This window comes from Bombina bombina, chromosome 2 (genome assembly GCF_027579735.1).
Source record: "Bombina bombina isolate aBomBom1 chromosome 2, aBomBom1.pri, whole genome shotgun sequence".
Lineage (NCBI taxonomy): Eukaryota > Metazoa > Chordata > Amphibia > Anura > Bombinatoridae > Bombina > Bombina bombina.
Genome location: NC_069500.1, coordinates 420562472 through 420589835, shown reverse-complemented (window position 1 = coordinate 420589835; position 27364 = coordinate 420562472). Strand labels below are relative to the sequence as shown.

Sequence of the window (27364 nt, the reverse complement as noted above, 5' to 3'; positions counted from 1 at the left end):
AAGGGGGGGGGGGGAGCCAGCAAAACTCAGAAGGTTGGGGTTGGGAGTATGAAAAAAAAAGATGTAGTTGTCATTTTAAGGCTGGGTTGGTATCAAAAATATATAACATTGTGGGGATAATTAAGATCTATGCATCTAGTTTCGATCATATAATGTCCTCAGTAGGCTGTGTCTCCTCTCTGGGATTATGTCACCACTATACCAATATAGTAAAGGGATATGTGTGTGTTGTATCTCACCTCGGAGTTTGCTGTCACCACTGGACGGAGACGAAAAATGGGTATTGGATATGACCCACTCTATCCCATAGAGTGGGAAAGGGTGAGAGGAGTTATACTTTTTTTTTTTTTTTTTTTTTTTTTTTATATTAAAGTTTCTATTTCTAAGGATACATGTTCCTATCCTTACTTAGTAAGCCATCGCTGTAGGAGGGCATATTTGGCTAGAGGATCCTATGGAGACCAAAATAACAATGTTGAGTGAAAGTTAAAACAAAGTATATAAAATATTTAAACATTGAAACAAGAACTTATAGACTAAGTGAGAGTTGGGATCACATCTGTTTCAATTTTTTACAGTAATATTATAACTACTGGTCACACACTTATTTTCTATTAGTATCTACTATGAGCCTATCAATTTAATTGCTTATATATGTAAAATTTGACCCACAAAACAGGATTAACCATTCTTATTGGGCAAAGGACTTGGAGCTGGATCTAGTTTTGATCAGTAGTGGAAATATCACGTAGTAATGTAACAGCAATATTATCTAATCTATATAGGAATGTAAAAGAAGTTAGCTACTGCTGACTGTCCTTCCTATGTTATTTACTAGAAATATAAATAAGTAATCTAGAAGTTGTCCCCATTGCACCTTCAGGAATTTTGATCATCGTCCCGCATGCACTTGCTAACAAATTAGATTGCCCCTTGGGTATGGGCCCTATACCCCGTTGGGGACGGGAAGAACTGTGAAAGGCTGCATACTCCTGTTTCCTTCTAAGGAGGGACTGTGATCCTGCTGCTGGTGAGGTAACTTTAAACCGGTCAGTATATCCCAGCTACTAGCCAAGAGGAAGCTGTTTTGAAAAGGTATTGGGATAGTCACATAGTGACAACTTGGGACTAAGCATCTAAAATTTTGGCAAAGATTATCGTATTGTCTAAAAAAAGACTTACCAATAAAAAGACTTATTTAAAAAAAAAAAAAGAGGGCTTTTTAGACCTCTATGTTTTTTATAAGGTGGTATATGCTGACCTTCCTAAATAAGGTGGTTATTTTAAAAGTGTTGCTAGCAAATTTAAAGGGAGACGTCCCTGATTTTAACGTATTGTATTTTTTCTGAATATACGATTGTTTCCGCATTTGAATACATTGATAAGAATTGTGGTGAAATAATTGATATAGTCACATTGTTACTATTGCATTGTTTCTATCATATCGCTGTTGATATAGTGTTGCCGTTTTTTTAAATTTTGATTTTTATAAAAATATATGAAACCATTTTCACCTCTAGAGATTTATTTGGGATCTATTTGAGATCAATTTAAAAATTATTTGGGATTTGTTTGAGATTATTGTAAGAATCATCTGATTTGTCAGCTGCAAAGCACCATTTTCATTTTTTAAAGTATTGTAATTATGTACTTTAAGCCTGTGGGGAGCTTATTCGGAAAGACACCCTCTGCTCCTTCCCTACCCTCTTGATTATAAAATACAACTATGGACAACCCCAATGTTCTTATGAATATCCAAAGATCCAGGGTGATGGGCAAATAAATTGATAGGGAGACATATAGAAAGTCGTATAGGATTATCAGAATAACAGAATATAATATTGCAAACTAAATTATAGCAATAGATATAGATGGTTGGAAACACCAGCCGAACAAGTAGGCAACACAACCGTGCAAAGTCAGTGCAGAATAAAAGATAGTCACATGAAGTGTTACTGACGTTACTACATCTCTCCTTCACACCCAACCAGGGTTACCCCATTCCCTTTTTTGGCAGGGAAAATACTTCTAACCCTGTCTGGTAATCTTTGGTCTTCTGTCGCATCCTTCCTTGAGGTAGCAAAACGGAGCTCGTTAACAGTTTATAAGGGGAAGTAATTTGTGTTACAGCGATATCCCATATAGTGAAGAGCAGGGTGTTGGTGACTGGTAACTTGTCAGCACCTTCTATGGCACTGAAATCAACAGAGCCCCAGATAGTATCAAAAGTGCAGCTCATATCTCTTAACCCCGTCGCTAGCTCAAGTTTGGTAGATGGAAGATCCCCTGACTGTAATTCTCCCTGCGCTGCCAATAGCTGGGGTTTCCCAGAGCGAACCACTGGCTGTAACCCCTTATATCTAGCTACCGGTGACACCGGCATATCACCCACCAGAGGCTCCATCACATCCTGGACTGGTTCCGTCACCTCGCCAAGATCAGTGGTCACAGTACATTCGATATCTGCCATATTAGGATTCCTTTGTCCGTGCATAGCACATGCATCAGGTATTTGGTGGGGTATCGTATCTGTGAGGAGTTTAACTAGGCACGACTCTATCTTCTGAAAGGAAGTCTAAAGAAGTTGTAGAATTCCCTCTCCCCCGAAATCCATATCCGCCGTGCTCCTCATTGAAACCGACATATTCAGACCTAGACTCCGGTTCAGCTGTAATTTGGACTGGAGTCCCTCTTAGAACTATCCAGTGTTTGGTAGCATGCGTCAGCTTAAAGTGTAGGCTTATGTCCCAAGATGGCGGCTGCTTGCTCAAAGTGCGGATGGCACAGTCCTGGGACCCTCAGATGTTGGTTGTCCTCTATTCTGATCAGGACCCCAGCGGGCTAAAGCAGGGTGCCCTCAAAAAGGTCTGTTCATCAATGTAGGGGCGATTTTTATATATATTTTTTTCGCGCCAAAGTCAGCCGTCGTTGCAGAGAAGAAATGTTGCCAGACGGGGGTAGAGCAGACGAGCTTGTGAGTCCAGTTTGCACTTGTGAGTCGGTTGGGTTACTGTGTCCCTGGAAGTGTTGTTAGAATAGCCAAAAAAGCGAACTTAGTAGGGTAATAGACTTAATTTTTTTATATCTAGAGAAGGAGCTTTGTTAATGTGCGTTTGTCCACTTCCCCTGCTAGCTCTGCCCCCCTCCATGCTGATTTTAAATCAGTGAAAGGTTTCTTGGCTAGCTTCCCCTTATTATTAGGCTGACTGGAGCTCCAAGAGGACTTGGATTGTTTCATGCTGGCATCCCAGATGAAGGATAAGCCAGCTCTACAGCCCAGATCCCATCCTGGATCTCCTTCTCTATGGCAGTCTCCTTAGAAAATAAATTGGACAAAGAGCCATACCAATAAAAAGGCTGTACCCACAACCGTAGTAAACCTTGTAACTGGTCACCATCCAGATGAATAAACAGTTACTTAAATAAGTCTCCAGCTTATTTATAACATATAGTGGGAATTGAACCACTGCATACAACTATAAGAATGTGTATATGTGTGTTAGACCACAACACTATAGCTCAGCACACTCCTTAAGAAAGAAAATATTTTCTAGGGGAAGGTACAATATATGTCACAGACATAAGAATAAAATACCTCAATATGAGGACAAAAAATATTGAGTCCATATAAAGTAAATATGAACACAGATAAAATAAACATATTAGTGACTTACTAATAATAAGATAAAAATGGATACATGATGTCACAGACACCCATGAGTGCCCTGAGATCACTAAAAGTAATATATGTATGTCACCTAAAATTCACGATGACATAGATATAAGGAGAATCACCTCAATATGAGAGATACAACAGAGAATCAAACAAATTAGAAAAGGTATGATCAATATAAGATCAGAGACCCCAACAGAAAACACTCTTATGGTAAGAAAGTCCAACAAAATAGATCCTTATACATAGAATAAAGAAATATAAAAAAATCTCAATAGAGTCCTAAAATAGATACTTAGGACTAAATAAAATGCCATCTAGAATCAAATACCAAAAACGGTCACCGGATGGCAGACAAAACCTTTCTATTTTCTGAACAGAAAAACTAAGGTGGCACAGCACAAAACATTTATGCTAAAAAAAAAAAAAAAAAGTACAAATTAAAAGGCAGTTCTTAATAAAATATGTTTATTTAGCTATGTGGCTGAATATTGAGAGAAAGTATACTTAAGATCTGCAGACTCAAATTACAGAGAAACACGAAGATCAGCTGAGGACCCGTTTCTCTAAATAAAATGTGCCAGCTCTACAGTCCAAGGCGGGAAAATAATATAACATGAACCGCCACTGAGCTAGTTAAAATGGCGCTTACGAGAACGCCAAACATACTGTACAAATGTGCATTTAATTATGTCCCTTAATAAAGCAAAAACAAGTCAAATACCGCCTGTGGCAACTCCTTCACATGAACACTGGTACAATATGCAGCTCCTAAGCAGCGGAGGTGCAGCAGTACTAAAGGGGAATGATGCAATAGCACTGAAAACAGTTTAAATAAAGAAAACCTAGATTATGTTCCCATCACATTAGGGAAATAAGGAGATATGGCTAAGAGATCAGGGAGATTAATGTCCAGAGTACTCTCCACGGAAAATCATACCCCTCAGAAGGACGCTGCATCTATCATAATAAGGGCAGCGCTAAAAAAAAGCAACATTCATAAACACTGAGAACAGTTTATACTGTACAAGCGGCTAAGTAACATCAGGTTACAAATCTGAGCAAACACATCAAAGGCTAAGGGGTACTTTGAGAGGAAGGATGTGTACACAGTGAGAAGAGAAAAACCATTCCCACAGTTGCAATTACTAAGTGCAGAGGAGAAAACCTGTCCATACAACGGTCTGCCTCGTAACTGCGCAAAAAAAATACTTACATAGTTTCTTGCTTGGCAGTTACCTAACACACATCCCCAAAAAAAAATGAGCCCATATAGAAAAGAAGCACCTTAAAGATCCTTAAAGCCAGAAAGCTGCATTATATCTGAAAAAAACAGATAAATATAAGAAATATACAAACCACACCCCTTTAGAAGGTCTTAGTCCTGATCCATTGTCTTTCAAATAAATATATAAGAAAGGACTTACCCTCAAGGGAAACTTCTGCTGAGGAGCAGTCACAGCAGCTGCAGGTCTGATAGCCTCACTTGATCGCCAACAGGGACCTGTAGACAGAGAAAGAACAGAGTAACAAACTCTGGCTTTCAATAAAGGGGTAGCAATAATGTTAGAAATAAAGCAAAGACAACCTCACCGCTTTCTAACTGCTAAGAGCCACCATTACTCTTACTAAAGAGATTGACATGGACACAGCATAACCCCAATCCTTGCTTGCAGGGAAAAGTACCCAAAAAAGGATTAAACATCTTCAGACACCAATTTCGCACATCCTCCATTGACAAAAGCAAAGAGAATGCCTGGGGATTATGGGTAAGGGAAGTTACACTTAACAGCTTTGCTGGGGTGCTCTTCGTCTCCTCCTGCTGGCCAGGGGTTGAATATCCCACTAGTAATTGGAATGACGTTGTGGACTCTCCATGCCATAGGAAAGAAACAAGAACTTAATCTGTTAAGATGATAAGGAGTATAAAGGGAAAGAGTATCAAAACATCTGGAATGTTTTACCTACTTCAAGGGGAAATAATGATATAGACTCAAAGGTGAAAAAAAAGGAGATAAAAGAAACGAATTCTGTAGCAAGTCACATATGACATACACCGCCTCTGAAAGGAGTCATATAAACTTCTTCTATAGGATGCCATTAAAATGATAAAAGTGAAACATTACTGCAGTCTATAAAGAATAATGTTTAGCTTTTGCTTATTATTCTTTCCCCTAACAAATATATAAAAATGTATGAGGATCTATTACCTTGAGCCCTGATTATCTCCCTCACTCCATGGAAAAATCCTCTGTACTTTGGGTTTGGTGAGCACTGATCATGAATGAACTTCACCTAAAATTAGAAGAAAAGGTACAAGGTCACCCAATGAAATGGTCTAGATCAGGTTTGTACAAAGTAAAACAAAAGGGACACAATATCCTTTTTACCTGGCTCCACATACAGCAGAATTATCTCTCTATGTCTGAACAATGGAGGTACTTTGCATGCCACTGTAGAGCTTATATGCAGAATATGGTTGCGTTGTGTTATAGTAAAGAGTTTGACACTACTCCTGTACCTCTGATTATGTGCAATATAAAGGACTCATCTATTCTGCAAACAGATTATTCAGTCCCTCACTCTGTGGATTGCAAATACAGATATTTTGGAGAAACACTTCTCCGGTTTTTCAACCAATGAATTGCAGCCCCTGCTGTTCATCTATGAAACACTTAAAGGGCCATAATACCCAAATGTTTAAACACTTGAAAGTGATGCAGTATAGCTGTAAAAAGCTGACTAGAAAATATCTCCTGAACATCTCTATGTAAAAAAGAAAGATATTTTACCTCAAAAGTTCCTCAGTAGCCACCTCCCATTGTAAAGGATTTCTAAGCAGCATTTTAGTATGTCTGTCCTGGGACAGCTGAAAGGATGAGCATCATGCACTCTCATATTATTTCACCAATCAGGTAAAGGAAGCTTAATATGAAATCTCATGAGAGTTAAGTCAAATCTCATGAGATCACAGTAAGAGTTCATGACCTCAGCACTGCTGATGCTGATTGGCTGCTGTTCATTTCTTCATTTTAATTTTTTTTTTACCTGCAGCTGGGAGCAGGTGAAGTATAACTTTTTACACAGAACTTACTCTGCTGAGCTGAGGAAATTGTGAGGTAAAATCTCTTCCTTTTTTACATAGAGATGCTCAGGTGATATTTTCCTATCAGCTTTTTACAGTTATACTGCATCAGTTTCAAGTGATTTAGCATATGAGTATTATTATGTCCCTTTAATAAAAGAAAACTGTGTCACTATTAAATGATCAGATTCATAAAATCTATAGCCTAGGTCCCAAATGATGTGCCAACATAGAAACAACACTGTCATTTAGGGATAAGACACTTTTTAATACCTGTTCAATCTTTGACACTCAGCTGCATTAGTTATTGACATAGTGCTACTAAATAACGCATATAAAGTTTGCAAAGAGTTTAAGAGGATAAGTATAGAGGATTAAGAACCTGAAACCTTAGCTTGAAAATGAAAAATTGTTTGAGAATCTGGGTTGTAGGATGACAGTTAACTATTTACATATATGGCTGCTACTGATGCAAAATTCCATTAGCGTGTACTTCTTCTAACATAGGACAGTTCTCAAACTGACCACTTGGAGGAGCCCCAAAACCACACATTCCACTATAAAAAAGTCATCTGCTGCTACTTGTAGAGGCAATAACAATATGGGTTTCTCCCTATTTGGATGCTTATCTGTATATCATAACAATGCTCTGTATGTAGCTAGACTTCTCTTCATGTGGATCATCTGTTCATTCTGTGTGTGATTGCATTGTATTGCAGGTGGTTACATTGATCTGATTACTGTGACCCTTGTCTGCATGCTATTATATTGTTCTGCATGTGGTTACATCATGCTGAGGTGCATTATTATACTGCTCCATCTGTCACTGTGGTATGTAAAGGAGGTCATTATAAGCACTAGCATATTACAATGTAGCGAAATTGTTAATGAATAATGGATTTTGTAATTTTTCCAATTCAACATATATTTGCAGTGCTCAAAATTCATTCATAAATAACCCATAAAGGTCAAGGATACACACAGGTTCCACTTCAAATGACATCCCTCAACAGCATTATTAAATAAACCCCCAAGACATTTGTGTAAGATATAAATACTTGTATTTCAGATAGCCCCTAATAGCATCAGGTCTAATAGCCAGAGCCTGGAAGTCCCCACACATCCCAACACTACAGATATGCATTAAAAGAACCAAAAAACTCAAGACTCTGCAGGAATATATATTTTTAAAAACAAACAATTTATTCAGTTTTATAATCTAAAAAAAATACTGGGAGCAATATTCAGGCAAACATATTAACACTCATTCCTGATGGCATTTGGGGCTTAATAGAGTGGACTGCACCATGACCTACAGGTAGTTGGATCTTACCTTAATAGTCTCCATGGGACAAACTACAACAATAGCCTCAGCCACACCAGCCCCAAGACCACAAAGTAAACTGTGTTTACTGTCCAGCTTCCCATCAGCATCTCGCATGTGATTGCTGAGAAATTCAAACATCCCAAAACTGCAGAAACAAAGAAAACAATGTGTCAAAGAAATGTATTGGCTAGTAGAGAAGAAGAGCAAAATACAGGATAAATATTAGAAACAGGAACACAGAGGTGCAGAGAAGACACAATCTGTAGAAAGGATGGATTAGAGGGAAGGAAGAGAGGCAGACAAGAGGAGGTGGGAGAAAAGGATAAAAGGGAACCATATGCAGCAGTGAGAGGTGAAATGGTAAAGACTAGACACAGGAACAAAGTAACAGACAAAAGCATCAAGTAATAATGCAATTATATGAGGGTCGTGGGCTGGAAATCCAAAGAGGGCCACACTGCGGAATCTGTTGGAGCTTTATAAATAAAGAATAATAATCCACCCACTCAATTCTACCCTATTAAGAGCCTAGTTTTGTTTCATATTTCTTACAGGTAGTGGTCAAATTACTGAATACAGGGACACAGCATGGAAGTCTACAGCTCAGGCAAAAAATATATTAAATAGTATTTTTCTCATTGTATCTAATCCCTGCCACTGTAGGTCACCGTTTCTAATGCAGAAAATTATATTTCTCATGTTACTTAGTGGTTAAGGTATGCAAACTCCTAAAGAGGGTGGAGTTAGGAGCTTATTCATTTGATTGGTTAATCCAACCTACCAGGCCTGTAAATGAACCATGTGACACATCCAGGTGTTACAAACTTGAAACCTTTAAAACCACAATTGTGTCCTTATGTTGGTTATTGCTTTGTCCTGATAGATCTCTGCTACCAGAGAAACAAGGTTGTCCTCTCTGCAATAACAAGGACTTTATTCACTCTGCAAAGAGAGTCTGGACAATGATCCGTAAAGAAAAAGAAAGACAGGAGTGATAAACAGAGAAATAGGGAACACTAGTATAAGATAGATAAAGGGGGTGAAGAAGGGACAGAAAACAGATGATATAAGAAGAAAGAAATACAATAAAAGAACAGTGGATTAAAGAATGTAAGGATCTAAAAAAGGAGGAAATGGAGAAAATGCCAGAGAAGTACTGGGGGAAATGGGGACAGGGAAGGGACTAAAAAAAAGCTAAAAAAGAAATCAGGGGCATATGCTGGGTTCAAGGGAAGTAGATCAGTTAGAGGGGATAAAATCTAAGGATTGAATAAAACAATACAAATTTAAACAACTTTCCAATTTACTTCTATTATCCAATTTGTTTTGTTCTCTTGGTATCCTTTGTTTGAAAGCATACCTAGGTATACTCAGGAGCTGGGAGCTAGCTGCACATATATTTCTCTTGTCATTGGTTTACCAATGAGTTCACCTAGCTGCTCCTTCAAAACACAGGATACCAAAAGAATGAAGCATAATTGATAACAGAAGTAAATATGAAAGTTGTTTAAAATGTATGTTCTATCTGAATCACGAAAAACATTCTGTATTTCATGTCCCTTTAAAATAGAGGGTAAAGTAGAAAGCAGTGCACAGGATGAGGGAAATGATCTAAGGGGGGGGGGGGAGAGTTAAGCACCAGCAGATGAGGATGAAGGGAGATTTGCTTTACACTAAAGCAATCACAACAATATAAGGCTGTGCAAAGCATGGAAATCATTCCCAGGTGCCTATTTTATGGTCTTACCGTACTGCTGCCTTTGGGATTGATCCATACAGAAGAGAACTGAGCCCCCGATACAGTCCTTTCACCCCATGGCCTTGCACTGTTTGTTTTACACAGTCATCTGAAGGACACAAACATATGAACAGCAGTTAGATAAACCCCCCTATCTAAACTTTATTTCTGTTTTAAAGTGACAGTACAAATGTTCCTAACACAAGTCTCCTATCTTACCAATAACAACCCTCTGACAAAAATCTCATGCAGTATTATACAATATCACATTCAGAATACTCACATATGCCCCGGTATCTTGGAGGATTTGCTTTCTCATCCAACTGCAGCTGCGTCTTGACATATTCTGTAGGAAATGTGATGCAAATTTCTATCCCACCAGCAATGCCTCCTGTGGACAAAACATAGGGTCACTGTGTTGTACGTCTCATATTATACAAAAACAATATTGTATTGTCCTGGGGACAAAAGACACTAAGCTCATAACTAGTGTGGGCATATGATACATTTACCAAGCAGTTAACTGTATCTAGTATATACCAGCCCCTCCATAAAACACAGCAATACTCAGCTTTTTGTAGATCAAAGTGTAACCCTGAACATAATGCTCTCTACAGTAGGACTAGGAAGAAAAAAAGCCTTCATTACTTTTGCAAAGTTCATTGTTCCATTTCAATTTACAAATAATTAAGATAATGTGCAATGTAATTAAACCAATACCAATGCACAACATTTATCTAGCTAACCTACAGTACACCTAGATTTATTAAGCCTGTTTCTTAACACTGTATGGTGTATATCAAGTCTGTACATATCCCAGGAGCCATGGCCTAAAAATCTGTAACTTAGGTTTTTAAATTGCTGCAAAAATTCTTTACCAGGAATCAGGCATTGGTAGAATTTTGTTATTCGTCATTCATTTACTAAACAAAAAGGGCAGTGGCATTCTGTGCCGGGTTTATATGTGTAAAAGTGCAACACACAAATATCTGTGCAAATCCAGATGTGTGTGTTTTGCCTACGTCTACCAGCTGTCTAATTTCCTTTTAACATTATAAATGAAAATATAAATGTCAGCAAATGAATATATTATATATAGTACATACCATATTTTAACATGACTAAAATCCAGGACTTGACCTGTCAGTGAGCCTTGGCTCTATATATTGTTTTAATTATTCTACATATATCTATCCACCTACATTTAGCTCCAAGAAAAATGAGATTGGGAATTTGCTTCATTCTCTTGGTATCCTTTGATGAAGAGTAAATCTAGGTAGGCTCAAATAAGAGCTCAGGACCATGCATGTGACATTAGTACTCTATGGCAGCAGTGTTTTGCAAGTTTTTTAGCAGTGGTATACATAGTTGCAAACACTGCTGCAATAAAGTACTAAAGACACATGCACACTCCTTAGCTCTTATGAGCCTACCTAGATTTACTCTTCGACAAAGGATTCCAAGAGAACAAAACTATTTTGATAATAGAAATAAATTGTTTAAATTTTCATGCTCTATTTAAATCATGAAAGTTTAATTTTGACTTTACTGTCCGTTTAAAATAGGTCTTGATACATTTGAGTTGTGGAATTTAGGTTATTTGCATAAATATTACCATATTGTTTTCCTGTATTGTGCAATGTATTGTCATACAATAAGAGCTGTGTGATTTGTCAGTCTTGGGTTGCATTACATGTTACTCTGCTCTGGATTGTAAACTAAGAATGAGTCAGCACGGCCCTGAGCAGCAGCTTTCTGACTGGTCAGATCAGATAACACCCCTCTTTACACACTTCACATAGGAGAGGAGGGGGGGTGTACTGAACTAAAGGCATGTAAAGAGAATAACTAAAAGAGCTAAACAACTGCAGCAATCTCTGACATCAGCCGTTTACTCTGTCTAAGGCACTTTGTTTCAGAGCATATATTGGTTGCTGTTAATAAATGCTAGATATAACAATGTATTCAAAGCCTGAAAGTAATATGTAGATGTACTTTTGTTTGCACACACTATTGTATTATTTATTTATTTATAAAATATTTTACCAGGAAGGATACATTGAGATTTCTCTCGTTTTCAAGTATGTCCTGGGTCTACAAAACATTGCATTGATACAGTAGGGTACAATAAAATTAAAAAACAATAATAATACACAATATATGCAAAAATTTTACATAGAACAGGTAGGAAATATATAATCAACCATGACAGGTGAATTCTGTTTTGAGATATGTAGAGAGGGATCTCTTAAAGGATATTAGGCTTGGGGAAGGTTTGAAAGTGTGCGGGAGGTCGTTCCATAATTGTGGCGCTCTGTAGGAAAAGGAGGATCGAGCTGCTTTCTTTTTGTATTGAGGCAAGCTAAATAATGTGTTTGTACTGGATCGGAGGTTATAGGAGGTGGGAATAGCCGGGGAGAGCATTCTGCTCAGGTAGGGTGGGAGCTTCCCAGAAAGGCTCTTAAACACAGGGCAGGAAAGATGGAGGGTGCGTCTGGATTCCAGCGACAGCCAGTTTAGTTCTTTTAGCATGTCACAATGGTGGGTCCTGTAGTTACATTGTAGCACTAAGCGGCAGAATGAGTTATACAATGTATTAAGTTTATTAAGGCGAGTTTGCGGTGCAGGTGCATATACTACGTCCCCATAATCCATGATCGGCATCAGCATTTGCTGTATAATCTTTTCCTTTACTGTAGGGCTGAGGCAAGATTTGTTTCTGTACAGGGCACCTAATTTTGGATAAAGTTTTGATGCAAGTTTTTCTATGTGGGGGCCAAAAGATAGATTAGGGTCTAATAACATACCCAAGTATTTGAAAGAGTGGACTGCAGTAAGCGTGCAATTGGATTTTGTTTTGATGCGTAGGAGGGAATTTTGTAATTTGTGTAATTTAGGACCCGTTCCAAAGATCATTGTGACAGTTTTGTCAGTGTTTAGGAAGAGTTTGTTATTTGAGATCCACTTTTCTACCTCTGTGAACTGGTCTTGGAGCACTGCTTCAAGCTGTGGCAGATCAGATTTGTTTGCATAGATTACCGTGTCGTCTGCGTACATGTGTACAGTTGAAGATTTGCAGACATTAGGCAGATCATTTATAAATAATGTGAATAGTAGGGGGCCGAGAATGGAACCTTGGGGAACACCACACGTGACTGGGAGAGGGAGGGAGTCACTGTTAGAAACGGAGACATATTGTGATCGATCCGATACATATGATCTAAACCAGGTTAACGGACAATCAGCAATAGCAGAGTTTTTTAGTTTGAGCAGTAGTATGTCGTGATCCACTGTGTCAAAAGCCTTTGCGAAATTAAGGAAAATAGCTCCAGTTAGGTCTCCTTGTTCCATGCCCGTTTGGATTTCGTTGCAAACTTTTAGGAGGGCAGTTGTAGTGGAGTGATTCGGTCGAAAACCTGATTGATCAGGGGTCAGATAGTTAGAAAGTTGGTAATATTTGCATAATTGCGTATGGACGTTTTATACCCGTTTTATATCCGTCTATAATTGTCCTCTGCAGAAGAGACAGATAAGAGGAAAAACAGAATTTATGCTTACCTGATAAATTACTTTCTCCAACGGTGTGTCCGGTCCACGGCGTCATCCTTACTTGTGGGAATATCTCTTCCCCAACAGGAAATGGCAAAGAGTCCCAGCAAAGCTGGCCATATAGTCCCTCCTAGGCTCCGCCCACCCCAGTCATTCGACCGACGGACAGGAGGAAAAATATAGGAGAAACCATATGGTACCGTGGTGACTGTAGTTAGAGAAAATAATTCATCAGACCTGATTAAAAAACCAGGGCGGGCCGTGGGCCCGACACACCCGTGGAGAAAGTAATTTATCAGGTAAGCATAAATTCTGTTTTCTCCAACATTGGTGTGTCCGGTCCACAGCGTCATCCTTACTTGTGGGAACCAATACCAAAGCTTTAGGACACGGATGAAGGGAGGGAGCAAATCAGGTTACCTAAACGGAAGGCACCACGGCTTGCAAAACCTTTCTCCCAAAAATAGCCTCCGAAGAAGCAAAAGTATCAAATTTGTAAAATTTGGCAAAAGTGTGCAGTGAAGACCAAGTCGCTGCCTTACATATCTGATCAACAGAAGCCTCGTTCTTGAAGGCCCATGTGGAATCCACAGCCCTAGTGGAGTGAGCTGTGATTCTTTCAGGAGACTGCCGTCCGGCAGTCTCATAAGCCAATCGGATGATGCTTTTAAGCCAAAAGGAAAGAGAGGTAGAAGTCGCTTTTTGACCTCTCCTTTTATCAGAATAGACGACAAACAGAGAAGATGTTTGTCTGAAATTTTTTGTAGCTTCTAAATAGAATTTTAGAGCACGGACTACGTCCAAATTGTGTAACAAACGTTCCTTCTTTGAAACTGGATTCGGACACAAAGAAGGTACAACTATCTCCTGGTTAATATTTTTGTTAGAAACAACCTTTGGAAGAAAACCAGGCTTAGTACGCAAAACCACCTTATCTGCATGGAACACCAGATAGGGCGGAGAACACTGCAGAGCAGATAACTCTGAAACTCTTCTAGCAGAAGAAATAGCAACCAAAAACAAAACTTTCCAAGATAACAACTTAATATCTATGGAATGTAGAGGTTCAAACGGAACCCCTTGAAGAACTAAAAGGACTAGATTTAAACTCCAGGGAGGAGTCAAAGGTCTGTAAACAGGCTTGATCCTAACCAGAGCCTGAACAAATGCTTGAACATCTGGCATAGCTGCCAGTCGTTTGTGTAGTAAGACAGATAAAGCAGAAATCTGTCCCTTTAGAGAACTCGCAGATAATCCTTTATCCAAACCTTCTTGCAGAAAGGAAAGAATCTTAGGAATTTTTATCTTATTCCATTGGAATCCCTTGGATTCACACCAGCAGATATATCTTTTCCATATTTTATGGTAAATCTTTCTAGTTACCGGTTTTCTGGCCTGAACCAGAGTATCTATCACAGAATCTGAAAATCCACGCTTTGATAGAATCAAGCGTTCAATCTCCAAGCCGTCAGCTGGAGGGAGATCAGATTTGGATGTTCGAATGGACCCTGAACAAGAAGGTCCTGTCTCAAAGGTAGCTTCCATGGTGGAACTGATGACATATTCACCAGGTCTGCATACCAAGTCCTGCGTGGCCACGCAGGAGCTATCAAGATCACCGAGGCCCTCTCCTGTTTGATCCTGGCTACCAGCCTGGGAATGAGAGGAAACGGTGGAAACACATAAGCTAGGTTGAAGGACCAAGGCGCTACTAGTGCATCTACTAGAGTCGCCTTGGGATCCCTGGATCTGGACCCGTAGCAAGGAACCTTGAAGTTCTGACGAGACGCCATCAGATCCATGTCTGGAATGCCCCATAATTGAGTCAACTGGGCAAAAATCTCCGGGTGGAGTTCCCACTCCCCCGGATGGAATCCGCTTCCCAGTTTTCCACACCTGGGATGTGGATCGCAGATAGATGGCAGGAGTGATTCTCCGCCCATTGTATTATTTTGGTCACTTCTTTCATCGCCAGGGAACTCCTTGTTCCCCCCTGATGATTGATATACGCAACAGTCGTCATGTTGTCTGATTGGAATCTTATGAATCTGGCCTTTGCAAGCTGAGGCCAAGCCCTGAGAGCATTGAATATCGCTCTTAGTTCCAGAATGTTTATCGGGAGAAGAGACTCTTCCCGAGACCATAGTCCCTGAGCTTTCAGGGATTCCCAGACCGCACCCCAGCCCACTAGACTGGCGTCGGTCGTGACAATGACCCACTCTGGTCTGCGGAAGCTCATTCCCTGGGATAGGTGGTCCAGGGATATCCACCAATGGAGTGAATCTCTGGTCTTCTGATCTACTTGAATCACTGGAGACAAGTCTGTATAGTCCCCATTCCACTGTTTCAGCATGCACAGTTGAAATGGTCTTAGATGAATTCGCGCAAAAGGAACTATGTCCATTGCTGCAACCATCAACCCTACTACTTCCATGCACTGAGCTATGGAAGGACGTGGAACAGAATGAATAACTTGACAAGCGCTTAGAAGTTTTGACTTTCTGACATCTGTCAGAAAAAACATAATTTATGTAAGAACTTACCTGATAAATTCATTTCTTTCATATTAGCAAGAGTCCATGAGCTAGTGACGTATGGGATATACATTCCTACCAGGAGGGGCAAAGTTTCCCAAACCTCAAAATGCCTACAAATACACCCCTCACCACACCCACAAATCAGTTTAACGAATAGCCAAGAAGTGGGGTGATAAGAAAAAAGTGCGAAAGCATATAAAATAAGGAATTGGAATAATTGTTCTTTATACAAAAAAATCCTAACCACCACAAAAAAGGGTGGGCCTCATGGACTCTTGCTAATATGAAAGAAATGAATTTATCAGGTATAAATTATGTTTTCTTTCATGTAATTAGCAAGAGTCCATGAGCTAGTGACGTATGGGATAATGACTACCCAAGATGTGGATCTTTCCACGCAAGAGTCACTAGAGAGGGAGGGATAAAATAAAGACAGCCAATTCCTGCTGAAAATAATCCACACCCAAAATAAAGTTTAATGAAAAACATAAACAGAAGATTCAAACTGAAACCGCTGCCTGAAGTACTTTTCTACCAAAAACTGCTTCAGAAGAAGAAAATACATCAAAATGGTAGAATTTAGTAAAAGTATGCAAAGAGGACCAAGCTGCTGCTTTGCAAATCTGATCAACCGAAGCTTCATTCCAAAATGCCCAGGAAGTAGAAACTGACCTAGTAGAATGAGCTGTAATCCTTTGAGGCGGAGTTTTACCCGACTCGACATAGGCATGATGAATTAAAGATTTCAACCAAGCAGAAGCTTTCTGGCCTTTTCTACAACCGGAAAAGATAACAAATAGACTAGAAGTCTTTCGGAAAGACTTAGTAGCTTCAACATAATATTTCAAAGCTCTAACAACATCCAAAGAATGCAACGATTTCTCCTTAGAATTCTTAGGATTAGGACATAATGAGGGAACCACAATTTCTCTACTAATGTTGTTGGAATTCACAACCTTAGGTAAAAATTCAAAAGAGGTTTGCAACACCGCCTTATCCTGATGAAAAATCAAAAAAGGAGACTCACAAGAAAGAGCAGATAATTCAGAGACTCTTCTGGCAGAAGAGATCGCCAAAAGGAACAAAACTTTCCAAGAAAGTAATTTAATGTCCAATGAATGCATGGGTTCAAAAGGAGGAGCTTGAAGAGCCCCAGAACCAAATTCAAACTCCAAGGAGGAGAGATTGACTTAATGACAGGTTTTATACGAACCAAAGCTTGTACAAAACAATGAATATCAGGAAGATTAGCAATCTTTCTGTGAAAAAGAACAGAAAGAGCAGAGATTTGTCCTTTCAAAGAACTTGCGGACAAACCTTTATCTAAACCATCCTGAAGAAACTGTAAAATTCTCGGAATTCTAAAAGAATGCCAAGAAAAATGATGAGAAAGACACCAAGAAATATAAGTCTTCCAGACTCTATAATATATCTCTCTAGATACAGATTTACGAGCCTGTAACATAGTATTAATCACAGAGTCAGAGAAACCTCTTTGACCAAGAATCAAGCGTTCAATCTCCATACCTTTAAATTTAAGGATTTGAGATCCTGATGGAAAAAAGGACCTTGCGACAGAAGGTCTGGTCTTAACGGAAGAGTCCACGGATGGCAAGAGGCCATCCGGACAAGATCCGCATACCAAAACCTGTGAGGCCATGCCGGAGCTACCAGCAGAACAAACGAGCATTCCTTCAGAATCTTGGAGATTACTCTTGGAAGAAGAACTAGAGGCGGAAAGATATAGGCAGGATGATACTTCCAAGGAAGTGATAATGCATCCACTGCCTCCGCCTGAGGATCCCGGGATCTGGACAGATACTTGGGAAGTTTCTTGTTTAGATGAGACGCCATCAGATCTATTTCTGGAAGTTCCCACATTTGAACAATCTGAAGAAATACCTCTGGGTGAAGAGACCATTCGCCCGGATGCAACGTTTGGCGACTGAGATAATCCGCTTCCCAATTGTCTATACCTGGGATATGAACCGCAGAGATTAGACAGGAGCTGGATTCCGCCCAAACCAGAATTCGAGATACTTCTTTCATAGCCAGAGGACTGTGAGTCCCTCCTTGATGATTGATGTATGCCACAGTTGTGACATTGTCTGTCTGAAAACAAATGAACGATTCTCTCTTCAGAAGAGGCCAAGACTGAAGAGCTCCTAAAATTGCACGGAGTTCCAAAATATTGATCGGTAATCTCACCTCCTGAGATTCCCAAACTCCTTGTGCCGTCAGAGATCCCCACACAGCTCCCCAACCTGTAAGACTTGCATCTGTTGAAATTACAGTCCAGGTCGGAAGAACAAAAGAAGCCCCCTGAATTAAACGATGGTGATCTGTCCACCACGTTAGAGAGTGTCGTACAATCGGTTTTAAAGATATTAATTGAGATATCTTTGTGTAATCCCTGCACCATTGATTCAGCATACAGAGCTGAAGAGGTCGCATGTGAAAACGAGCAAAGGGGATCGCGTCCGATGCAGCAGTCATAAGACCTAGAATTTCCATGCATAAGGCTACCGAAGGGAATGATTGTGACTGAAGGTTTCGACAAGCTGAAATCAATTTTAGACGTCTCTTGTCCGTCAAAGACAGAGTCATGGACACTGAATCTATCTGGAAACCCAGAAAGGTTACCCTTGTCTGAGGAATCAATGAACTTTTTAGTGAATTGATCCTCCAACCATGATCTTGAAGAAACAACACAAGTCGATTCGTATGAGATTCTGCTAAATGTGAAGACTGAGCAAGTACCAAGATATCGTCCAAATAAGGAAATACCACAATACCCTGTTCTCTGATTACAGACAGAAGGGCACCGAGAACCTATGTAAAAATTCTTGGAGCTGTAGCTAGGCCAAACGGCAGAGCCACAAACTGGTAATGCTTGTCCAGGAAAGAGAATCTCAGGAACTGATAATGATCTGGATGAATCGGAATATGCAGATATGCATCCTGTAAATCTATTGTGGACATATAATGCCCTTGCTGAACAAAAGGCAAGATAGTCCTTACAGTTACCATTTTGAACGTTGGTATCCTTACATAATGATTCAATATTTTTAGATCCAGAACTGGTCTGAAGGAATTCTCCTTCTTTGGTACAATGAAGAGATTCGAATAAAACCCCAGCCCCTGTTCCAGAACTGGAACTGGCATGATTACTCCAGCCAACTCTAGATCTGAAACACATTTCATAAATGCTTGAGCTTTCACTGGATTTACTGGGACACGGGAAAGAAAAATCTCTTTGCAGGAGGTCTTATCTTGAAACCAATTCTGTACCCTTCTGAAACAATGTTCTGAATCCAAAGATTGTGAACAGAATTGATCCAAATTTCTTTGAAAAAACGTAACCTGCCCCCTACCAGCTGAGCTGGAATGAGGGCCGCACCTTCATGTGGACTTAGAAGCTGGCTTTGCTTTTCTAGAAGGCTTGGATTTATTCCAGACTGGAGATGGTTTCCAAACTGAAACTGCTCCTGAGGATGAAGGATCAGGCTTTTGTTCTTTGTTGAAACGAAAGGAACGAAAACGATTATTAGCCCTGTTTTTACCCTTAGATTTTTTATCCTGTGGTAAAAAAGTTCCTTTCCCACCAGTAACAGTTGAGATAATAGAATCCAACTGAGAACCAAATAATTTGTTACCCTGGAAAGAATGGAAAGTAGAGTCGATTTAGAAGACATATCAGCATTCCAAGTTTTAAGCCATAAAGCTCTTCTAGCTAAAATAGCTAGAGACATAAACCTGACATCAACTCTGATAATATCAAAAATGGCATCACAGATAAAATTATTAGCATGTTGAAGAAGAATAATAATATTATGAGAATCATGATCTGTTACTTGTTGCGCTAAAGTTTCCAACCAAAAAGTTGAAGATGCAGCAACATCAGCCAATGATATAGCAGGTCTAAGAAGATTACCTGAACACAGATAAGCTTTTCTTAGAAAGGATACAATTTTCCTATCTAAAGGATCCTTAAACGAAGTACCATCTGACGTAGGAATAGTAGTACGTTTAGCAAGGGTAGAAATAGCCCCATCAACTTTAGGGATTTTGTCCCAAAATTCTAATCTGTCAGACGGCACAGGATATAATTGCTTAAAACGTTTAGAAGGAGTAAATGAATTACCCAAATTATTCCATTCTCTGGAAATTACTTCAGAAATAGCACCAGGAACAGGAAAAACTTCTGGAATAACCACAGGAGATTTAAAGACCTTATCTAAACGTTTAGATTTAGTATCAAGAGGACCAGAATCCTCAATTTCTAAAGCAATTAGTACTTCTTTAAGTAAAGAACGAATAAATTCCATTTTAAATAAATATGAAGATTTATCAGCATCAACCTCTGAGACAGAATCCTCTGAACCAGAAGAGTCATTAGAATCAGAATGATGATGTTCATTTAAAAATTCATCTGTATAAAGAGAAGTTTTAAAAGATTTTTTATGTTTACTAGAAGGAGGAATAACAGACATAGCCTTCTTGATGGATTCAGAAACAAAATCTCTTATGTTATCAGGTACACTCTGAACATTAGATGTTGATGGAACTGCAACAGGTAATGGTACATTACTAAAGGAAATATTATCTGCATTAACAAGTTTGTCATGACAATTAATACAAACAACAGCTGGAGGAACAGCTACCAAATGTTTACAGCAGATACACTTAGCTTTGGTAGTTCCAGCACCAGACAGCGATTTTCCTGAAGTATCTTCTGACTCAGATGCAACGTGAGACATCTTGCAATATGTAAGAGAAAAAACAACATATAAAGCAAAATTGATCAAATTCCTTAAATGACAGTTTCAGGAATGGGAAAAAATGCCAAGGAACAAGCTTCTAGCAACCAGAAGCAAAAGAAAAATGACACTTAAATAATGTGGAGACAAAAGCGACGCCCATATTTTTTTAGCGCCAAATAAGACGCCCACATTATTTGGCGCCTAAATGCTTTCGGCGCCAAAAATGACTCCACGTCCGGAACGCAGACATTTTTGGCGCAAAAGAACGTCAAAAATGACGCAACTTCCGGCGACACGTATGACGCCGGAACCAGAAAAGATTTTTTGCGCCAAAAAAGTCCGCGCCAAGAATGACGCAATTAAATGAAGCATTTTCAGCCCCCGCGAGCCTAACAGCCCACAGGGAAAAAAAGTCAAATTTTTAAGGTAAGAAAAATGATTGATTCAAATGCATTATCCCAAATATGAAACTGTCTGAAAATAAGGAAATGTTGAACATCCTGAGTCAAGGCAAATAAATGTTTGAATACATATATTTAGAACTTTATTAAAAAAGTGCCCAACCATAGCTTAGAGTGTCACAGAAAATAAGACTTACTTACCCCAGGACACTCATCTACATGTTTGTAGAAAGCCAAACCAGTACTGAAACGAAAATCAGCAGAGGAAATGGTATATATATATATATATGAGTATATCGTCAATCTGAAAAGGGAGGTAAGAGATGAATCTCTACGACCGATAACAGAGAACCTATGAAATAGACCCCGTAGAAGGAGATCATTGCATTCAAATAGGCAATACTCTCCTCACATCCCTCTGACATTCACTGCACGCTGAGAGGAAAACCGGGCTCCAACCTGTTGCGGAGCGCATATCAACGTAGACTCTAGCACAAACTTACTTCACCACCTCCATAGGAGGCAAAGTTTGTAAAACTGATTTGTGGGTGTGGTGAGGGGTGTATTTGTAGGCATTTTGAGGTTTGGGAAACTTTGCCCCTCTTGGTAGGAATGTATATCCCATACGTCACTAGCTCATGGACTCTTGCTAATTACATGAAAGAAATCCTCATTTCTAAGGAATCTATTATTGTTCCCAAGAAGGGAACTCTTGTTGACGGAGACAGAGAACTTTTTTCTATGTTCACCTTCCATCCGTGAGATCTGAGAAAGGCCAGAACGATGTCTGTGTGAGCCTTTGCTTTTGAAAGGGACGACGCTTGTATTAGAATGTCGTCCAAGTATGGTACTACTGCAATGCCCCTCGGTCTTAGAACCGCTAGAAGGGACCCGAGTACCTTTGTGAAAATCCTTGGAGCAGTGGCTAATCCGAATGGGAGGGCCACAAACTGGTAATGTTTGTCCAGAAAGGAGAACCTTAGGAACTGATGATGTTCTTTGTGGATAGGAATATGTAGGTACGCATCCTTTAGATCCACGGAAGTCATAAATTGACATTCCTGGATAGTGGGTAGAATCGTTCGAATGGTTTCCATTTTGAACGATGGTACCCTGAGAAATTTGTTTAGGATCTTTAAATCCAGAATTGGTCTGAAGGTTCCCTCTTTTTTGGGAACTACGAACAGATTTGAGTAAAATCCCATTCCTTGTTCCGTCATTGGAACTGGGTGTATCACTCCCATCTTTAACAGGTCTTCTACACAATGTAAGAACGCCTGTCCCTTTATTTGGTTTGAGAATAAGTGAGACATGTGGAACCTTCCCCTTGGGGGTAGTTCCTTGAATTCCAGAAGATAACCCTGAGAAACTATTTCTAGCGTCCAGGGATCCTGAACATCTCTTGCCCAAGCCTGAGCAAAGAGAGAGAGTCTGCCCCCCACTAGATCCGGTCCCGGATCGGGGGCTACTCCTTCATGCTGTTTTGTTAGCGGTAGCAGGTTTCTTGGTCTGCTTACCCTTGTTCCAGCCTTGCATCGGTTTCCAGGCTGGTTTGGACTGTGAGGCATTACCCTCTTGCTTAGAGGATGCAGAATTAGAGGCCGGTCCGTTCCTGAAATTACGAAAGGAACGAAAAACAGAATTTATGTTTACCTGATAAATTACTTTCTCCAACGGTGTGTCCGGTCCACGGCGTCATCCTTACTTGTGGGATATTCTCTTCCCCAACAGGAAATGGCAAAGAGCCCAGCAAAGCTGGTCACATGATCCCTCCTAGGCTCCGCCTTCCCCAGTCATTCGACCGACGTAAAGGAGGAATATTTGCATAGGAGAAATCATATGATACCGTGGTGACTGTAGTTAAAGAAAATAAATTATCAGACCTGATTAAAAAACCAGGGCGGGCCGTGGACCGGACACACCGTTGGAGAAAGTAATTTATCAGGTAAACATAAATTCTGTTTTCTCCAACATAGGTGTGTCCGGTCCACGGCGTCATCCTTACTTGTGGGAACCAATACCAAAGCTTTAGGACACGGATGAAGGGAGGGAGCAAATCAGGTCACCTAGATGGAAGGCACCACGGCTTGCAAAACCTTTCTCCCAAAAATAGCCTCAGAAGAAGCAAAAGTATCAAATTTGTAAAATTTAGTAAAAGTGTGCAGTGAAGACCAAGTCGCTGCCTTACATATCTGATCAACAGAAGCCTCGTTCTTGAAGGCCCATGTGGAAGCCACAGCCCTAGTGGAATGAGCTGTGATTCTTTCAGGAGGCTGCCGTCCGGCAGTCTCGTAAGCCAATTTGATGATGCTTTTAATCCAAAAAGAGAGAGAGGTAGAAGTTGCTTTTTGACCTCTCCTTTTACCAGAATAAACAACAAACAAGGAAGATGTTTGTCTAAAATCCTTTGTAGCATCTAAATAGAATTTTAGAGCACGAACTACATCCAAATTGTGCAACAAACGTTCCTTCTTTGAAACTGGATTCGGACACAAAGAAGGCACGACTATCTCCTGGTTAATGTTTTTGTTAGAAACAACTTTCGGAAGAAAACCAGGTTTAGTACGCAAAACATAATTTATGTAAGAACTTACCTGATAAATTCATTTCTTTCATATTAGCAAGAGTCCATGAGCTAGTGACGTATGGGATATACATTCCTACCAGGAGGGGCAAAGTTTCCCAAACCTCAAAATGCCTATAAATACACCCCTCACCACACCCACAATTCAGTTTAACGAATAGCCAAGAAGTGGGGTGATAAAAAAGTGCGAAAGCATATAAAATAAGGAATTGGAATAATTGTGCTTTATACAAAATCATAACCACCACAAAAAAAGGGCGGGCCTCATGGACTCTTGCTAATATGAAAGAAATGAATTTATCAGGTAAGTCCATGAGCTAGTGACGTATGGGATAATGACTACCCAAGATGTGGATCTTTCCACACAAGAGTCACTAGAGAGGGAGGGATAAAATAAAGACAGCCAATTCCTGCTGAAAATAATCCACACCCAAAATAAAGTTTAACGAAAAACATAAGCAGAAGATTCAAACTGAAACCGCTGCCTGAAGTACTTTTCTACCAAAAACTGCTTCAGAAGAAGAAAATACATCAAAATGGTAGAATTTAGTAAAAGTATGCAAAGAGGACCAAGTTGCTGCTTTGCAGATCTGGTCAACCGAAGCTTCATTCCTAAACGCCCAGGAAGTAGAAACTGACCTAGTAGAATGAGCTGTAATCCTATGAGGCGGAGTTTTACCCGACTCAACATAGGCAAGATGAATTAAAGATTTCAACCAAGATGCCAAAGAAACGGCAGAAGCTTTCTGGCCTTTTCTAGAACCGGAAAAGATAACAAATAGACTAGAAGTCTTACGGAAAGATTTCGTAGCTTCAACATAATATTTCAAAGCTCTAACAACATCCAAAGAATGCAACGATTTCTCCTTAGAATTCTTAGGATTAGGACATAATGAAGGAACCACAATTTCCCTACTAATGTTGTTGGAATTCACAACTTTAGGTAAAAATTCAAAAGAAGTTCGCAACACCGCCTTATCCTGATGAAAAATCAGAAAAGGAGACTCACAAGAAAGAGCAGATAATTCAGAAACTCTTCTGGCAGAAGAGATGGCCAAAAGGAACAAAACTTTCCAAGAAAGTAATTTAATGTCCAATGAATGCATAGGTTCAAACGGAGAAGCTTGAAGAGCTCCCAGAACCAAATTCAAACTCCAAGGAGGAGAAATTGACTTAATGACAGGTTTTATACGTACCAAAGCTTGTACAAAACAATGAATATCAGGAAGAATAGCAATCTTTCTATGAAAAAGAACTGAAAGAGCAGAGATTTGTCCTTTCAAAGAACTTGCGGACAAACCCTTATCTAAACCATCCTGAAGAAACTGTAAAATTCTCGGTATTCTAAAAGAATGCCAAGAAAAATGATGAGAAAGACACCAAGAAATATAAGTCTTCCAGACTCTATAATATATCTCTCGAGATACAGATTTACGAGCCTGTAACATAGTATTAATCACAGAGTCAGAGAAACCTCTTTGACCAAGAATCAAGCGTTCAATCTCCATACCTTTAAATTTAAGGATTTCAGATCCTGATGGAAAAAGGGACCTTGTGACAGAAGGTCTGGTCTTAACGGAAGAGTCCACGGTTGGCAAGAGGCCATCCGGACAAGATCCGCATACCAAGTGGGGCTGCCAGAAACTGTGGCCAGCACCACCCTCATTAACTTTGCTGAACAAACACTGCCAGAGATCCTGAAAATACCAAACTCCTTGACGCCCTTTTGTGTAGAGAGAGCACATAGGGTGGGGACCCCAGGAGGGAACAGAGACCAGTCAAAATTCCCGAGACAAGTAATGGTCAAGTATCTAAACTTCCAACATAAGGTGACCATCCTAAGAGCATACAGACAAAACGGCCCGATACAGTTTGAAGGGAGAAGGTTACTGATCTTTCAAGATTATTCAATCGAAGTAACCAGGAGAAGACGAGAATTTGCACCATACTGTAAAACACTCATAGAAAAAGGAAGACAAGTTTCACTACTGTACCCTGCAAAGTTAAGGATCCACACACCAACGGGACATAAACTCTTTGACTCCACTAGACAGCTGCAAAAGTTTCTAGAGGAAGAAGAAAAAGACACTGCTGCAGGAAGAAATGTCCCAGACTGACATTGAGAGAGTCTAAGATCCATTCTCGGGATGCCATTTAGGGGGTGAAATTGAATTTATTGTTGTTCTGAGGGATGGGGCCTAATCGCCCTTAGAGTCATGATGAGAGCCCTCGATGCACATTCTAAATACAGAATCAGGAAGATCTACATACAGTAAATTAACTTGAAGGTAAAGAATCTTGTCATAATTGTCTATAAGAATCACTTAAACAATCATATCATAGGTGAGGGAGATAAAGGTTAAATAGTCCCTACTCATAGGAACTTATAAAAGAGATTTAAATGCTGATATTATTAGCTATGTTTGTTTTGTTGTTTCATCATGTTGTACACAGTAATTATGTATGTTATATTTCACCTGTTGAGCATGTTGTGCGGATAACCTTGTGTAACGTTTACTCAAACCTGAGCAGGGGTGGGGAGCTTAAAACTGATAATTTCTTAGGTATGTATTGTGATGTTGACCCTAACCAAATACTCAATCTTACAGACAGCAGTGTGTTACTTTACCATATGACAGGCTTGACTGAGACTGCTTATGACACCATGAGCCGGCATAAGACACGTAAACACGGTAAGATACTTCCTTATACAAGCAGTGCGGAGCCATGGCACAACTAAACATCATTGCGTGGAATGTGGGAGGCATTACGTCTCCCATCAAACGCAAAGCCATTCTAAAACACCTTAGATCCCTTAAAACTGACATAGCAATATTGGAGGAAACTCATCTAACTCAAGTAGAACACCAGAAACTGAAACAGGGCTGGGTGGCAGAAGTAGTGTACACCCCATACGAATCACGCAGAGCGAGGGGAATAGCGGTCCTCTTTAAAAAAGGACTCCCATACACCATAATTAACAAGACAATAGACACGGAAGGGCGTTACATTATCCTACACCTTAAAATACAGGAGCTCGCTCTGGTGCTATGTGGAGTATATGGGCCACCCAACCAGAAGCATGAATTTTGGACCGGGTTGCACAATAAACTATTACCATTTATTCACCTACCATTGGTGATAGGAGGGGATTTTAACATTGCTCCGCACACGCCCGTAGATAGATTTAGAGACCCGGCCTGGAGGGGTACCACCCCTGGAATCAACAGGAATGCTAAAATAGAGACCCGCATCATGACTAAATTTCAAAACACACTGGGACTCAGAGATATTTGGAGAGATAGGAACCCGGAAGGGAAAAACTACACTTGCATTTCCACCGCAAAACACACCATGTCCCGCATAGACTACTTCTTACTCTCCATGTCACTGACCCCAAAGGTGGAAAACGCAAAAATACTAGATATAACCCTCTCAGACCACACACCCATTCAGTTGCGATTAAGTCTGGGGGCACCAGAACGGAGGGGACACACATGGAGATTCCCAGCATACCTATATAATGATGTTAACTTTCACACCTTCCTTAACAAAGAGTGGCAGTACTATAGCGAGGCCAACTCTGCCCATAGAGATAAACCGATGTTATTCTGGGAGGCCGCTAAAGCGGTCTTGAGAGGAACAATCACAACCTACACGATAAAACTGAAAAAACAATATAAAGCAAGAGCAGAACTCCTCCTCCG

At 39.9% G+C, this 27364-nt stretch overlaps 1 protein-coding gene across 1 annotated transcript in view; it reads right to left on the bottom strand.

Annotated features, from left to right (window-relative positions):
* The window catches only part of SLC25A1 (solute carrier family 25 member 1), a 94841-nt gene that overhangs the window by 19836 nt on the left and 47641 nt on the right, over positions 1-27364 (bottom strand). Inside the window, exons 2-5 of the mRNA XM_053701961.1 lie at positions 10107-10214; positions 9833-9932; positions 8092-8230; positions 5884-5968 (exon numbers count right to left, since the gene is read on the bottom strand). Coding sequence (XP_053557936.1) covers positions 5884-5968; positions 8092-8230; positions 9833-9932; positions 10107-10214 — 432 coding nt within the window. The remainder of the gene's footprint in view (positions 1-5883; positions 5969-8091; positions 8231-9832; positions 9933-10106; positions 10215-27364) is intronic.